Source organism: Glycine soja, chromosome 16 (assembly GCF_004193775.1).
Source record: "Glycine soja cultivar W05 chromosome 16, ASM419377v2, whole genome shotgun sequence".
Taxonomy (NCBI): domain Eukaryota; kingdom Viridiplantae; phylum Streptophyta; class Magnoliopsida; order Fabales; family Fabaceae; genus Glycine; species Glycine soja.
In genome coordinates this window covers 35,601,459-35,617,562 of record NC_041017.1, presented here as the reverse complement: position 1 = coordinate 35,617,562, position 16,104 = coordinate 35,601,459, and the positions used below count along the sequence as shown (strand labels likewise).

The 16,104-nt window shown below is 28.8% G+C and overlaps 2 protein-coding genes and 1 long non-coding RNA gene across 3 annotated transcripts; 1 reads left to right on the top strand and 2 right to left on the bottom strand.

The window, feature by feature from the left end:
- The first annotated feature begins 451 nt into the window (after nt 1-451).
- LOC114390349 (remorin-like) lies at nt 452-3,871 on the top strand. Its single transcript, XM_028351056.1, has 5 exons — nt 452-933; nt 2,597-2,647; nt 2,742-2,829; nt 3,224-3,305; nt 3,465-3,871. Exons 1-5 carry the CDS (start codon nt 732-734, stop codon nt 3,657-3,659), a joined length of 618 nt encoding a protein of 205 aa, XP_028206857.1. The 5' UTR covers nt 452-731; the 3' UTR covers nt 3,660-3,871.
- A 913-nt stretch (nt 3,872-4,784) lies between these two features.
- Nucleotides 4,785-7,423, bottom strand: LOC114390348 (transcription factor LAF1-like). The gene is made up of 3 exons (XM_028351055.1): nt 7,142-7,423; nt 6,432-6,561; nt 4,785-5,566 (listed from the first exon to the last, which is right to left on the bottom strand). The coding sequence occupies exons 1-3, from the start codon at nt 7,275-7,277 to the stop codon at nt 4,957-4,959; spliced, it is 876 nt and encodes a 291-aa protein (XP_028206856.1). The 5' UTR covers nt 7,278-7,423; the 3' UTR covers nt 4,785-4,956.
- Nucleotides 7,424-11,468: 4,045 nt separating this feature from the next.
- On the bottom strand, nt 11,469-12,763 carry LOC114389499. Its single transcript, XR_003661783.1, has 2 exons — nt 12,542-12,763; nt 11,469-11,605 (listed from the first exon to the last, which is right to left on the bottom strand). It is a non-coding gene; the product is annotated as an uncharacterized LOC114389499 (long non-coding RNA).
- Nucleotides 12,764-16,104: the final 3,341 nt, after the last annotated feature.

Genomic DNA, 16,104 nt, shown 5'->3' with positions numbered 1-16,104 from the left:
AACTCAAACATAAATTGAACTAGTAAAAATTTATGAATAATTTAATGAATTTAATTTACTAAATTCATGAACAATGCTACAACTAAAAATATAACGAATCACTATTTATCCGGTTCAATTCAGTTCTGTCTTGAAAAATCCATGAATCTAATTAAATAAAAAATCAGATATCATAACAACCTTTTTTTATTATTTTATTTTAATCCAAAGTACCATATATGCTCTATTTGGATTCACCCGTGGTACCATTAAAATTACCACTATTCCTTAATTCAATGTATCGAAACTGGTAGGGGGAAAAATCATGTCACTAATGAAATCAAGAAGAAATTAATGAAAGGACCCACCAAGAACAGGTGTAGTATGGTGATTGAGCACTTTGTTGGGTTTATCCTTTTTATTACTTTTGCTTCTATAAATTGTTAGCATGTGTAGCTTTCCTAGTCCTCAATGGTCTCTATATATTGTTACTGTGCCAACGCATTGTGAGGCCACAAGTACCTAACACCCAGCTAAGCTTTTGGAACTTAGAGTTAAGCAGTTACCTTCCTCCAACTATAATATCTCAACCAATCAAAATCCTTTTTCCCAATTCTCTCTCTCTCTCTCTCTGACTCTCTCCACAATATGTGTTGATTTTTTCCTAAATAAGTGAAAGTGTAGTTACACCTTTTTTTAGTGTTTTACCACTTTTGTGTGCCAGAGTTTTCTGAGTTTCATAGGAGAAAAAAATGACAGAAGAACAAACCAAAACGGCTGAGTCAGAATCAGTGACACCACCACCTGCTGCTGCTCCTTCACAGGCTCCTCCAGCTGCTGAGGCTGAACATGTTCCTGAGGCTCCAAAGGATGTGGCTGAGGAGAAATCTGTAATTCCAGTGCCTTCTTCTGATGACAAACCTGATGAGTCCAAGGCTCTTGTCTTAGTTGAGAGTAAGATATTATAATACTGATTCTGGTTGTGTTGTCATGTTCCCAAAGGAGGGATTATATATATGGTTGGTGAGGATTAAAAAAGAAAGAAAAAGAAAATTGAAATCTGTGTGCAATTTTTTGTTGGAGTCTCTCTGCATATGTTTTGTGCTTTATTTATCTTGTTTTTTAAAATAAAAAAAATCCGTTATGGTTAATCAACCTATTCTTTGAGGAACTTAATTTGTGTTTTCTTTATTGCAAAGGGTGTTTTAATTTTACTATCTTGTAACTGTTTGAGAAAAAAAAGAGAGATTTTCTTATTGACAATTCCTTTAGCTTCTTTGAAATTTCTTTTTAATTATTACATGGTTGCTCACTGGTTTTGGACTTGATTTTTCTGAAAATTTCGTGCCATATTCCTTGTTATCCTCAGAAGAATCTTCTAGCAGCAAAATATTTTTGTTGTTTTTCTCTTAGATAGTTACAAACAATAAGTTAGAATTGATTAATTTCTGAGAAGATGGTTTTTTTATTATTATTTTCTGACACTTTTTTGGAGAGAAAAAAACTCATTTTATTTGATTATTAGTTGTTACTTGTACTTGGTTGTGTTTTCTTGTATTTTTTCATATTCACTTTTGCTGGAACTTTCCTGTTGTAGTTCAATCCAAAACATTATTCTCAAATTACTCTGCACCTTTCCACTTGTATTAGCGAACAGAGTGATTCTTCTCTAAAATCCAAGCCTTGTACAACATTATTTGGCATAAAGTTTTTAAACTATTATTATCACCTAATCTCAAGCTTGTTAAGAATCTAGCTTTCATGCAAAATTCAAACCTTTCATATTTTACGCCAAAGTACCCGCAAATTTAAACCTACCCATATTTTGTATCCATTTACAACTTCAGTAGGCCTTATGATTGGAATTTTTCTGAGTTTTACTATTTTTGAGCCAGTTTGTAGCGATGCATTGGTGTGTTGGTTCAAATTTTCATAGTGCTTGTTTGTATGTGACTTAAAACAGAGTTACCTCCTTAAAAATTTTATCCACACACAAACTTAGAGGATTGATTAAAACAGAGTTACCAAAAAACTAACTAGAAATATGAGCTTTCCAGTTCAATGATTGATTGGAGCGGAATTAGAGCAAAATATTTATATTCTGTTGCATAAGTACTCTGTACTCAAATGGAATTAATTTCATTCTCAAAATAAATACCATACTTTTCTTTTCATTTCATAAGAAATACAAAGAATGAATTTTGTTCATTCACATGTGAGGGATTAATTTCCTTTCAATGTTAAATCTTGGAACCATGTTACATGCCATATAAACAGGGACGACATAAGGGTAAAGCAACTAAAGCGTAGGCTTTAGGTCCACCAGCAAAAAACTATTTGATATTAGTACTTATAAAGTAAAAAAGGCCTCATCATATACTGATAAAAAGAAAACCACATATGTTAGTAAAAATGCCCAACGTATTTAAAGTGCAAAATTTCTTTTAAAAATTGTTTTAGGTTTTGTTTATCGTTGGACGGACCCTGCATATAGTAATAGACCAACAATAGTTTGCAACAAAAATAACCTTATGTTTCATCATCATATGTATGAACATAACCTCTGTCTCCACATTTGTTTTTGTTTGTTTATTGTTGTTAATTTGGTTATTGCCAGAGACTCAAGAAGTTGCCGAAGTGAAACCAACTGAGGGCTCTGTCAACCGAGGTATGTCATTTGTCATTATGATGTTTAATTTCTCTTCATGTGCCCTTTTTTATTGACATTGCAGATTATGTCATTAAGCCTCATTTGTCTTCAGATGCAGTGCTTGCAAGAGTTGCAACTGAGAAGAGATTGTCACTAATCAAAGCATGGGAAGAAAGTGAAAAATCAAAAGCTGAAAACAAGTAAGAGTCTACACTCTTTGGTTCAGAAGCTAGAATCTTCAATTGAATCACCTTAATCATGGTGATTAATCGACCTAACATCAAGCTTTATCTAAAAATGCTCAATCTAACATCAAGCTTTATCTGAAAATTTATTGGTTGGTTTCCTTGTTTATCTTGTGCTGATCTTTGATATTTTTTGCACATTGAACTCTCTTGGAGCCTAATATACATCATAGATTCATAGTATCATACATTGTCAAGTATCACCATCATTGTCAATTTGGTAACAAATATGTCTAAATATTGATTCCAACTAGAAAATAAACCACAGAGATTCATATTTAATCACATGTTATGAATATTTGAGGTCAACAATGTCTAGGAAACCAATTTAAATGAAATTGTTGTGCAGGGCTCACAAAAAGCTTTCATCCGTTTCTGCATGGGAAAACAGCAAGAAAGCTGCTGTGGAGGCTGACCTGAAAAAGATTGAAGTAAGAATTAATTTCATTAGTAATTCTATCATGTTTTATGTGTTCATTTTCTTCTATCGTGTAATTTCAAATCTTGGTTTCTTGTGATTCTTTCTGCATTGAATCTGGCCAAAGAGAAAAAGAAATTAAAGTTCACTTTTTATTTTTTGTATCTGATAGGAAGAACTGGAGAAGAAAAAGGCAGAAGCTGCAGAAAAGATAAAAAACAAAATTGCTGCAATCCACAAGGAAGCTGAAGAAAGAAGAGCAATAATTGAGGCAAAGAAAGGGGAAGATCTTCTTAAGGCAGAGGAACAAGCTGCAAAGTATAGAGCAACTGGAACAGCTCCAAAGAAACTCCTTGGTTGTTTCTAATGCTTCAAATCTCAAGCATTGTGGGGAAAGAAAAAGTTATTTTTTATTGTGTATCTTTGGTCATTAAATATCATTAATACAAGTGTGGTTTTAGTTTACATGTTGGAGATTTAGCCCATGTTCATTTATTATGTGTGCAAACCTGACACATTGGCGTGTATATACCAACTACTTTGTGGATAAAGAAATTAAATTATTCAATCTGTGCATTAGTTACTTGTTGCCTGAAGTCATTGACCAACTTCAGTCTCTCTGAACTAGTTAGAAATAAATAAATAACTGAATATATCTTTAAAATCTCTGTATATGGCTTTATTACTTCTAGGCTTTCAAAAAAAAAATATTTTCTTTTAAAAATTTTAAAAATAATTTTTGTCACCACTTAACAGTGATGTGGTCTATATCCAATCATACATACTACATTAGCAATTATTCTGATATAACATAGTATAACCTAACATAAATAGATGCAGGTTATCAATGCCAATTATTTTAATAAAAAATCAATTTATGAAAATCAAAATACCGAAAAAATTTAGAGAAAAAATCATATTGAGTCGTACTTACATATATTAAAAACATATTTTAGTCAAATAAAAACAAAAACTAGAGTCAAGCAAGGATATGGGTGAAAAGTTATTTCTTTCATCACCATGTTATGTGAAGAGTAGACTAACTTCAATAGGAACCAAGTGATTAGGTAAAAGTTATTAATATGTTGAAGTTTGAGATTGACCATTGGCTTAGCCGTTCGTGTCCTGTTGACATAATTCTCGTTTGAGATGTTCTGCTATTATAATTCCATTTTTCATGCTGTTAACAATCTGGAGAGGCTGTGATATTGACATACATGTGCCGAAAATAACTTGAAATTTGTGATTTAGTTTGATTCCTGTGTCTTTTTTACCCTTCTCACTAATTGATTCTTTTTCCTAAATCATTTGCAAGTTTGCAACTGTTCCTAAGGTCAAGGTCTTACGGTCAAGGACTGAATCATATGCATCTGGCTCTAAGCATGTGCTGAGAAATTGTGAAGGAATAAACTGAATGAGACATGCCACTATTTTGCTACGTTGACTCCTTGATTTGAAGCAAATTTACCTGAGTATGCTAAACACCACCAGAAGAATCACAATGAAATACACTTTATTCATATCTTACTGAATTTATTTGAGTTGGGTAGGAGTACAATTCAAACAATTTGCAGAATAACTTTACATTGCTAAAATTTGTTTTGTTTTCTGTATGTTTAATTACAAATTATTCTTCCTTTTTGAACAGCCTTGTAATAGTACTTTTACATAGCATGATTGGTTAGGCTGAAATTGCTACACAACTCATTCCCGGGAATACAATTGATGAAGTCACTTCCATCCACTTGATTTGTTGACTTTAGTTGTGAATTGTAGACCTCAGTGGTTGAACTGTGAATTAGACTATTATGATACTCTTCACCAAAGTTTTCTTCTAACATATGCATTATAGCTTCTTGGAAAGTTGAATTTTGATCAAATTCATTCCCCAAGACCAAGGAATCATCAGAATTCACTGAGCTTCCACCATCTACTTGATCCACTGAAAGCCACTCAGAAAATAGGAGTTTTGGTAATGGTAGGGAACTCTGACAAGCCTCCTTGGAAAAGTTATAGCTTTGTGAGAAAAAGTTATCATTGTGTGCTATTGATTTGTCCAGGTTTTCTAACAAACTATAACTTGGATCTTGTGTTGCAAGTTTCTGAGGAGAGAGTGGGTTTTCCATTGTGTCTGAACTTGAGCTAGCATGCTGAATTTCTTTATCAGATTCCATTTCCTTGGCTTTGATCTCTTTCTTTTTCAAATATGAATGCCAATAATTTTTTATCTCATTGTCAGTCCTTCCTGGCAAATGCTGTGCTATTTGAGACCACCTGGCCAATATGATTTAATTTGTTTTCAGAATTTTCCATTAATAAAAAAAATATTATAGCAAAGAAATAGGAAAAATCAAAGAGTGTACACTGGAAAATGAGTAGCTAGAAAATGCCAACTATTGATTAATCTATCAAGCTTTGGTTTTGAAGAGTTATAAGCAATTAAGATGTCAAACATGGATCATGATGAAATGTCTCCTCAAAATAGCACTAGTTATATTGATCTTTGAATTTTATTGGATTGAGATCATGATGTCCTTTAACTAAATTAATAGTGGATATATCTTTATTTACACCCTTCACAATTATAAAAAATACTAATCCGCATTTCATACCAAAACAAACATGAGGAAAGAATACCTAGGTATATTTGCGTGCAACATATTTAATAAACCGATTGTTAATTATATATGATGGAGACGTCTAAAACAATTAATGTTGGGGAAGATTTAATTTAAATTAAAAAAAATAAAGACTTCTAGAACAATTGTCTTTTCTATGTACATTCACTTCTCCCCCTCCTTTAAAAATGGAAGTTGCTAACCATGCCAGTTCATGGTTTGATCGTCTTATCTATTTTTCTTTTTAGTACTATTTAAATAGAACCCAATTGCTTCTGCAAAATAAAGTTAAATAGAAATAGCTAACTGGCCTATCCAATTGCATTCTTTAACTCAAGGCCTCGAAAAAAGAAAAGAAAAAAAATGTTTGCCTTGACTTGTCCATTTGCACTACTTATTGGGTATCTAAGTCTGTATCATTACTCTGACCACAATTACAAAATTAACTTCAAACTTGCAAGTAAACTTAAAATCATTAAAATTTTAAAAAAAATTAAAAAATATTCTGCTTGCTTACTTACTTGTTTCCTAACATATGGTGTAGGACCATGATTGTATCTTCCTCATGTTTGCTGAACACCCCTCTCTTCAATCCTGGCCTCAAGTAGTTAATCCACCTTAGTCTACAGCTCTTCCCATTTCTTTGCAAGCCTAGATATTTAAGTGAAGTTAGTTAGCAACTCAACATCAAATAAAATAAATAGAAACTCACCTTATATGAATACTACATAAATAACGAATAATTAAAAGTTATTCACAACCAACACCCATCATATCTCTTCTTAAATTCAACATTTTGAATTTTACTATAATGTTGGCTCAAAATGCGTATCTAATCGGTCATAAAATATAAAAGTTTGCAAATCAGAAGCATGAAAAATGCATAGGTAGTCTTTCACAATGAAGATTCTGAACTTTTAACCACATTTCACCCTTTTTCTAATTTTGGAATTGATTGGACAAAGTTATTAGAATTGATTCAGCCAAATAATGTCTTAACTATTAATTCATTTGACTAGATATGTCAAATTTATTAGTGCCAAAAAGTTTCTACTTGGTTATTTAATCTGAAGTTAAGTAAGTTCAAGGTAAGAGAAACCAAGGAATGATATATGACACCATAAGAGCCAAGAATAATGAACCTTTACTAGGTATTAGGTAATAGGTATACATCATGAATATGCTCCTGATATGAGTGATAATGAATCATAGGGAATAAAAAAGGACTAACCTGCCTTAATAGGGACAGAGCTCCAGCAGCCATGACCATGCTTAATGATATGGTTTCTGAGTTTATTATCTTCTTCAGGTGACCATAAGCCTTTTCTGTATTTTGGTTTTGCTTTTTCTAGTGGCTGGCTCTCCATTTTGCCTTTTTTCTGTCACAATTTCAGTTTAATGGTAAGAGTGGATTCCCTAGCATAGATATGAACTAAAGAGAGAACAAACAGACACACAGAAGGGAGAGAATATTTGGCATTGAAATAGTGCACAAGCAGACTAATATATAATGCAATAGATAGTTGTGATTGTGCAGTATATGATCATAATTTATGCCAAAAAAAGAGTTGAAACTTGAAATGAGAATAAATAAATAAACATATATAAACCAAGCATGAAATTCCTAAATGATAACTTAACTACTTCTACCTCACTAGAAGGGTACCAACTTGGAAATTGTTGACTTAGTTTTGTACCACAGGTATCATTGTTTGTCAATTTTATCGGCATTAATCAATCATTCATAAAAATAAGTATACCACAGTTCAAAAATCCCAAATGAAACATGATTATTTTTCGTTGTGCTCTGAATGGCCCATCTTTAAACATTTTTATTTGCAGGTACTTTCAGAAATCTTTGTCGTGACCATTTAATTAAAGACCATACTTAACAATTGTAAATGATCATATATATTTAAACCGTCACCTAGTATTTTAATATCTATAATTTGTTTTCTTACCTAATATCAAAATCTTATTTTATGCAAAAGCCCGTTAAAGATATAAGAGAAGAATCTTCAAACTTCACCTACAACTTAAATTCGGGGCATTCTAGGGTAGACAAATTGATTAGGTTGTAAAAAGTAGCGTAAAGTACACTGAAAATGACCAAATAACTGCGACAACACAGGTGGAGCGAAGGGTTTGTTGACAGAGCAACCCATTATTTGGAGGCTTAATCAAGTCAACATTTGCCAACACATTCTCTATCTCCAATAGCAATCAACCAAGTAGTACTATATATTACAAAACTTGATCATTTCTAATTTGTTCCACTCTAACTAGTTGTTACCTACAAATAGTTAAAGTACATGAAAATACACAGAAATCTTCCATTGTATGCTTTCATTTTTAATTCCTTTCTCCAAGACTAGTAATAAGATTTACTAGAGAGGAGGAGAGAGAAAAAGGAAAAGAAATGAGGGTAAAGAGTATTAAAGAACATTGAACTTGTGCAGTTATAAGTCGTGTCTCACAAACAAGATTAATTCGAGATGACAGATTTTGATTTTAATCATATTTTGGGTATTGTAGTATCTTTTATGTTCTAGAATTTCATGATTAAAAATTCAAACCATTAAATAAATGACAGGGAATAATCGTACTTTTGATAAGTAATGACAAATGGAGAGAAAGACCATTAGGTTGGTATTGATGGCATATAATTAATAAAACGACTTAGAAATGAATATCTAGATATAGAAGATGATGACACAAAGAAAAAGACAAAAAAATTGGTATGAAGAAATCCCCTTATTCCTTTTACATACATCAAAATCCAAATCCAAATATTGTTACAAAGTTAATGCAGTTAAGAAAAACAATGTTTCTCCTTAGTCATTGGCTGATGACATAAATACCAGCTCCAACCAATCAGTTATTATTCAAGAATTTGAGATTTTGTGCTAGTGAATGCTATAGGAGTAAAATTGACTCTACTAGAGTCCTTACACCTTCATAATTTGCTTGTTAAAAGAAACAGTTTTTTTTAATCATTTTTTTAACGAATATATATAAGTATTTTTTACATGATGATGTAATTTTGGTTGAATCGAATAAAATTATCTTTGAACAATAAATTTTTTTTTTTTTAAAAAATATTCAAAACAGTTTCATGCATACACAAAATTGTTTATCATTAATTAAGTTAAAATAATTATGCTTATTTTATTTTTTTATCAGCTTGTTCAGTTAATCTTTGCTTTTAGGGATAAACAGTTGTGATAATTAATTGCATCCACAACGGAGTGCATGATGAGAAATTCAGTAAGCAATGGATTACTGGTTATATCATTTATAATCAATTGATAATATAAATAAAATTATACTATTAATTATTTTATTCAATTTACTTAATATTGTTTTAACTTAACTAATGATCTTGATTTTAAATTTAAATGTTTGTGTTAAATATTCGATTGAAATTTTTTCCCTCGTAATATACTAATTATTTTATTACCTTTCTCAGTGATCTAGGTGGTTTCTCTTAATCTTGTGTTTCATTTACTCATAAAAACTCTCATGATTATTTTTTCAAATATTGTTACTTAAGTATTGTTTGCTATAATTTAAATTTTAAATATTGACATGATGTTAAACTGTCAGAAATAAAGATATATGTGTGCTGTAACTATCATCTAAGTTTAAAATTTAAATTGAACAAAAAGTAAAACAAAAAAATAGTGGAATCGATTTTTTATTTTTATAATTTAATTTTTTTTCCTTTTTCTTTTTTACAAAACAAAAATCATTGTTATCCATGTAAATAGTGTTTCTTTTATATTTTATTTTCTCCCAACCAAATTAAAAACTCTTAAGGGGTAGTGCAAGCAAAATTTAACTTTTTATAATTTTTTTCTTAGAATTAAATATATTTTTAATTTTTTATAAAATGAGTGAATTTTAATATTATTCTTAAAAAAATTAATTTTCATCTCTCAAAAAAGTTAAAATGAACAACATTTTAAATCAATTTTTTTGGTGTACACTCCTTACAAGTTTAATAGAAGGTCAAGTTGATGTAGGATTGGATGATGTATCCATGATGTGACATTACATGTCTCAAAATTATACAATTAGATAGTAAAAAAAAAACTTACTTCGCCCAATTAAAATCTAAAGAAAAATAAAATAAACAATCTCACAATTGAATAGTTAAGGAATAAAATGTGTAATTAAATAAAAAAAATTATACATTAATGAAAAAAGTAACATTAAATTATAAACGAAAGTGAATTTTTTAACACAAGATCAAACGAAAGTGAATTTTTTAAGGTGAGTTGAATTAAATCACACTTATGCACACAACCATAAGAAAAAATATCAGGTAATTAATAAGTGGATTTGAAAAAAAAAAATCCATCGTAGAGTAATAAAATATGATCACGTTTGGAAGAAAGAAAAAAATAACAAAAAATTTAATAAATAACGAGTCATTATGATTAGTTGTAGGATTCATTAATTGTAGAAGATAAAATTTAAAATTCAAATGTACGATTATTCTTTGACATCCTATATAAATAAATAAATAAGACTTTAACATATTTTTTATTAGTTGGCACATGTATGCCCAATTAAATCAATAAAATTGCATCCTAATTGTACTATAGTGAGAAGGATGATCCTATTTTATCCTTATGTTTTATAATGGAACCCGGTACATCTACAAGTTGGAAGATTTAAAAGTCTTTGATGTAGACTTTTAAATTTTCTAAGTCCAGTAATGATTATATGTAAAGACTTAGCAGTGTTTGATGTAAAAAAAAATCATTTTAAAAATTCATTTTGGCATAGAAAAAAATGTTATAATTTATTAGGATTTTTTAAAATATTTTTATAATTAACATTATGATAATATTTTTTTATAGAATGTGTTCAATTATTAATTATTTAACTATCATTAAAATAATATTGATAATTAATCATTTGAGAAAGTTTGTTTTTATTTATTTATAAATTAAAACTTTCAATAATCTTTTATGTCAATTTTTTTTATTACGTAGGGAAAAAATGTATTGAGAAGTCGATTTTTTAAAATATTAAAACATTTCCCATATAGCAAATATCACGTAACAAAACGAATTAGTTGGCACGTGTATGCATAACTGAATCAAGAAGAAAAAAAGATCATATTATACTACATGCTGGTAGTTTCCCAGAACGAAGCATATGCCAAAAGTGATACAGGAAAATTATCGCATTTAATTTGGAACTAATTAATCTCCAATAGGCTTATTAAAAAAATAATCCCCAATAGGCATTTAGGTTGGTGAAGAAACATGCGAATCTGAGAATAGACAAACAGACACGACAAGTAGATATCAAAAAATTATTAAGAGTCAAAAACTATTATGGTATTAGCTAATCTTTATATAATATGAAATAATATTAAAAATAATTAAATGAAAAACTTAAATGCATATTATGAACAGACTAATTAGAATTACAAACAGTTAAAAACTACCTAATAATTTTTCCTTTGGACTGTGGCCATTTCCTTTTACATTGTAACAAGAAAATCTCAATCTAAACCATAGATAATTTTTATTTTTATTTTATTAGATTCATCTAGGTTTAAGGGTTTTTCATTGTACATCCACTGCATTGGATTAAACCTCCTCCGTCGTGCGTTGTCGTCGTAAGCAATTTCCCACGATGGCACCACGTCGTTTCCCTCCTTCATTCATTGTCATAGCTGAACTAATTCAGTTATTAGTCTTGAGGAGGTGTTCGAGAACCGATGTAATAAAGTCTCCCATAAATAAATATATCTATATAAACATAAAAAGTTGACTTTGATTGATTGAAATCTTTTGAACAATACTATGTCTTATATTATGCTTGATACAGAATCAACTCAATCCACTTGCACTTAATTTCCTATCCAACCCATGCTTCACATTACAACAAATTCTTTCTCTTTTAAGGATCAAAATCTAAACCTGTGACAACTTTTTTATTTTTTATAAAGTGTGGTAACCTTTTATATTTACTTAACTTATTTTAACAAACACACCTTCCATACTTGATATAGATCCAGTATAATCCATACTCTTTATTAATTAGACCCGCGCTCCACATGCATGACAACAAATAATTGCTGTTTCAAAGATGAAAATCATATCTTAGACTCAAATGTAAACAACTCCATTGTTGGTAAACAACTCGGATTCACCAAGTATTTTTATTTCTCCACGTGATGAGCAATCAAGAGGGAAAAATTAAAGAAAACACAAGCCAAAGTATAAATGGACATTTGCTATATATTGGAAAAATAAATTCAGCCTCAGCGGAATCATCCCATTATTCCCAATCTTTCAAGCTATTGTACCTCAAATTTCTATATTCATGCTTTCACAATCACACGACAATTCATGGTTAAATTAGTTTATGTTTGATCGACAGGGGATCATAATAATTATTGTAAATATCAACAATGAGGTTATTCATTGCATAAAATAAGAAAGTTTATTTTAATCTTGTGCTTTAACTCATACAAGACTAAAATCCCATGCCAGACTGTACTTGCAACCAAAAATTGGTTAAAGTACTAGGCATGTATATTTAGTTAATTGGAGAAAAAAATGTCGCGAAATATAGAAATTGGACATGTGATTAATTATTAACTTACATTAAAGTTGTGTCTTGGTGATTTGTTGGTCGGGTTCGAATCCGGAAACAGCCTCTTTGCATATGCAAGGGTAAGACTGCGTACAACATCCCTCCCCCCATACCTCGAAGAGCCTCTGGACAGCAATAAGAAAAAAAAATAATCTAAAGCTGCAGTGACCTTTTTTAGCCTTAATTGTCCATGAAAATTTAAGACAGATTACGCGTATATATAACGTGAGGAGGCTTTTCTTTGTACATAAAAATTATATATACTTTAATAAGTATAATTATATAAATATGAATTAAAATAAAAGAATTATACGGACAGACACTTCATTGGTATAAATTAAATTCAAATGAATAAAAGTATACAAACAAATTAATGAAAAATTATATTAAAAAAACAAAGAGTTTTAAGCTAAAAAAACATATAAACACAGAAACTAATACTATTTTATTTTATTTTATTTATAAAAAAAAACTAATTTAAGGGTCGTTACTCATTATGACTTATGACTATGGCAGTGATAATGAAATGGATGACAATCAGCAACAACGATGAGACAATGAAAATAATTAAATAAGGAATATAATACTCCTAATCATAAGCAATGATAATGGTGGGAGAAATACTGGCTGCAGTAACAAGGAGCGGTGATGACAGTGAAATGGTGTCGGTGATACCAAGAGTCTAAGAGAATTTTTTTTTTTTTTTAACAGTAAGGGAAAAATGTTGAAAAGATACTAAAGTGTACAAATAAACTAATACATTCAAAATTAACAAGTAAATATTTAATAATTTATTATATTATTTTTATGTAATTAATGATAAAATAATATTAAAAGGATGAAAAAGTAAGAAAGTACATTTATATAATTATCAGCTGATTTTTTAAAATTTATTATACGTATTATTTATAATTAATTAGTAATGATTATAAATGTAGTTTATTTTTTCAATTGTGCTTTACTCATTCAGATAATGACAAAAATAAATAGAACGTATTATTTAATGTTTTTTATATCTCTAAAAAATGTAATGTTGTGATATTTGTAATATTTCATATATTATTCTGTAAAAAAAATTGTTTCATATATTATTTGGCAAATGTGTAATTATTGGTTGGATACATATATAATTTGGCCATGCTTAGAAAAAGCATATATTTTGGTTTAATATATAGAGATGACAACCAGGAGATATTATAATAAATTTTGGTAGCATATATGATTCTACACATGCAATTTGGTCAATATGGATGGATAGATACTAAAATCTGCTTTAGTTTCTTTTAACTGAATATAAGTGAGATGGTAGAAAAGTAAGAATTAATGTCTCAAAAGACATCTGATTTATATAGAAATTAATAAATAAACAATTAATATTTAAAAATTAAATTATAATTAAATTTAATAGGAGAAATTTTTAGAGTTAATGATATTCAATAAGAAGAGTGATTATAAAAAAAAATTAATATCCACTAACGTAAAATAAGATTTTTTGTCTAAATTTTAAGATGTTAATTTTCTATAATTAATAATCTAAAACTTCCTTTAAAGTTTTTACAAGAAGAAATTAACAAAGTTAAAAGATAGTTAGGGATTGAAGTTGGAATAAAAAATATCTCGATTATTTTATAAGTAATAATGGTTAAAATCTCCTTTTAAGCTTGTATTAGCATTTCTTAAACACCTACTAATGTAACGAGTAGAACTAGAGATACCCTTGTATTCCATTATCTAATAAAAAATTATCTTTTGTTTTGATAATTGATAAAAAAAAAATATAAGAAAATGTCTTCTGTTACAAAAATTGCAATTTCCTAGTTATTCGTTATAGCAGTGAATGTCATGCTTCTCGGACTATATAGCAGTGTATACGATTTCAACAGCAGACCAACAGAATCAAATTCTTATTTATTAACATTTTCATATACTGCATGTTTAATTAGTTAGATTATTTGAGCATTCAAATAGCTTAAAGAGATATCCAAATCAAACAAAATAATAAAGACCGTCCTTGTTGAAAAAATCTTGGCATGGGATTCCCTTCCTATATTAATTAAGATGAATGATTAATTTGCTCCATGAAACAACTAGTATTTGAACCAGACCTTTTTGTGGCTTACGCATGGCTGTGTCATGTGTTATGTATATATGAAATTAAATCTATAACTGTCTTTCCCTTAACATCCACATAAGTCTCAAACACAGATGCTTCGAATTAATGTCAACAGCCAACACCATATTAACTATGATTATGGAAATATATATAGTCATTATCAAGAAATTGACGAAGACTTTGTTTTGTTTTTTTTGTTTAACTATGAATTTTATATGCCAAACTCGTACACTAATTAACACAAATAATGAATTTTAATTTTTTTGGGGTATATCCTGTGGTTTTTGTGTTTAATATATATAGCTTGACTACCGGCCAATTAATGTTAATCATTAGTTCCTCCATTCTGAAATGACTATATGTTTATGTTTAAGGTTTTTTCACATAAATTCAAAAATAATAAATATTCTAAAAGAATTAGTATTTATTATAAGATAATTTTATTAAAATATTTTTTTCTTAATTTTAATAAATATTTTATTCAATCTTTTAAGATAACATTATTTATTAAAAGACAAATAAAATTAAAATTGTTGTTTGAATAACACATTAAAAAGAAAGAACATCGGTCAATTTAAACAAAAAAGAAATCAAAGACTAAAACTATAATTATTTTGGAATAATGTGAGTATTTGTTTAGATCTGTTTTATATATTCATAATATATAATACTTGAGAAGCGAATTCTTGAAATAGTGAAACAGCATTTGAATTTCTTAAACTTTTATTATTTACCCGTGTAAGTAAATTTTCACTTTTTTTTTTGGCTAAATGGATTTTTAGCTTGCTTTAATTTCTAATAAACTAACATTAATAATAATTTCCAGTCATTAGTTAGTTAGTTAGTGTGTGTTTAATTAATGTAAAATAATAATTACTGCAATTCATTGTATGTGGGTTATCGTGTCTCATTTTATTTAGTCAAATTGAAAAATTCATTATCTTTATTCATAGCTTTTCTCGATTCACTTCAACAACATTCAACATATATTATCATTTCTTTATTTTATTTTTTGATCTTGTAACATTAATTTTTAGTATTATAGCCTATTTTAGTTATTATTTTAATAGCCTTTATATTTCTTTCTTTTACCTAAAATTTAGGTGATTGAGTTGAATTTTTGGATTCATTTGGAATAGGATATGTCTCAAGGCTCATCGAATATTTATAGAACTACTTATATTAAATAATCAACATAATATGAAATATTTGACTACAATTATATTTCTTAAAATGTTTGACTTACAATTATGTCTCTTAAATATATGATTGAGTTATCGATCTTCAAATTCATGTGTATAGAAAGGAATTTATTAGGATAGGTAAGTACTTTAAATAGATCTTGATTAGTTTTTTACTCTTGGTGGAAGGATATGTATTCTTGACACCCAGTTATACATGTTTGATCGAGTATGTAGTTATATAATAAAAGCACCAGAACTTCTGAAGTCATGCTCTTC

Bases quoted from the DNA above. Each gene is read 5' to 3' on its own strand.
- LOC114390349 (XM_028351056.1), top strand. From the start codon at position 732: ATGACAGAAGAACAAACCAAAACGGCTGAGTCAGAATCAGTGACACCA. The intron at 2,830-3,223 runs GTAAGAGTCTAC...ATTGTTGTGCAG, and splicing joins AAATCAAAAGCTGAAAACAA to GGCTCACAAAAAGCTTTCAT. The intron at 3,306-3,464 runs GTAAGAATTAAT...TGTATCTGATAG, and splicing joins CTGACCTGAAAAAGATTGAA to GAAGAACTGGAGAAGAAAAA.
- LOC114390348 (XM_028351055.1), bottom strand. From the start codon at position 7,277: ATGGAGAGCCAGCCACTAGAAAAAGCAAAACCAAAATACAGAAAAGGC. The intron at 6,562-7,141 runs GTTAGTCCTTTT...TTAAATATCTAG, and splicing joins CTCTGTCCCTATTAAGGCAG to GCTTGCAAAGAAATGGGAAG. The intron at 5,567-6,431 runs GTAAGTAAGCAA...CATATTGGCCAG, and splicing joins CACCATATGTTAGGAAACAA to GTGGTCTCAAATAGCACAGC.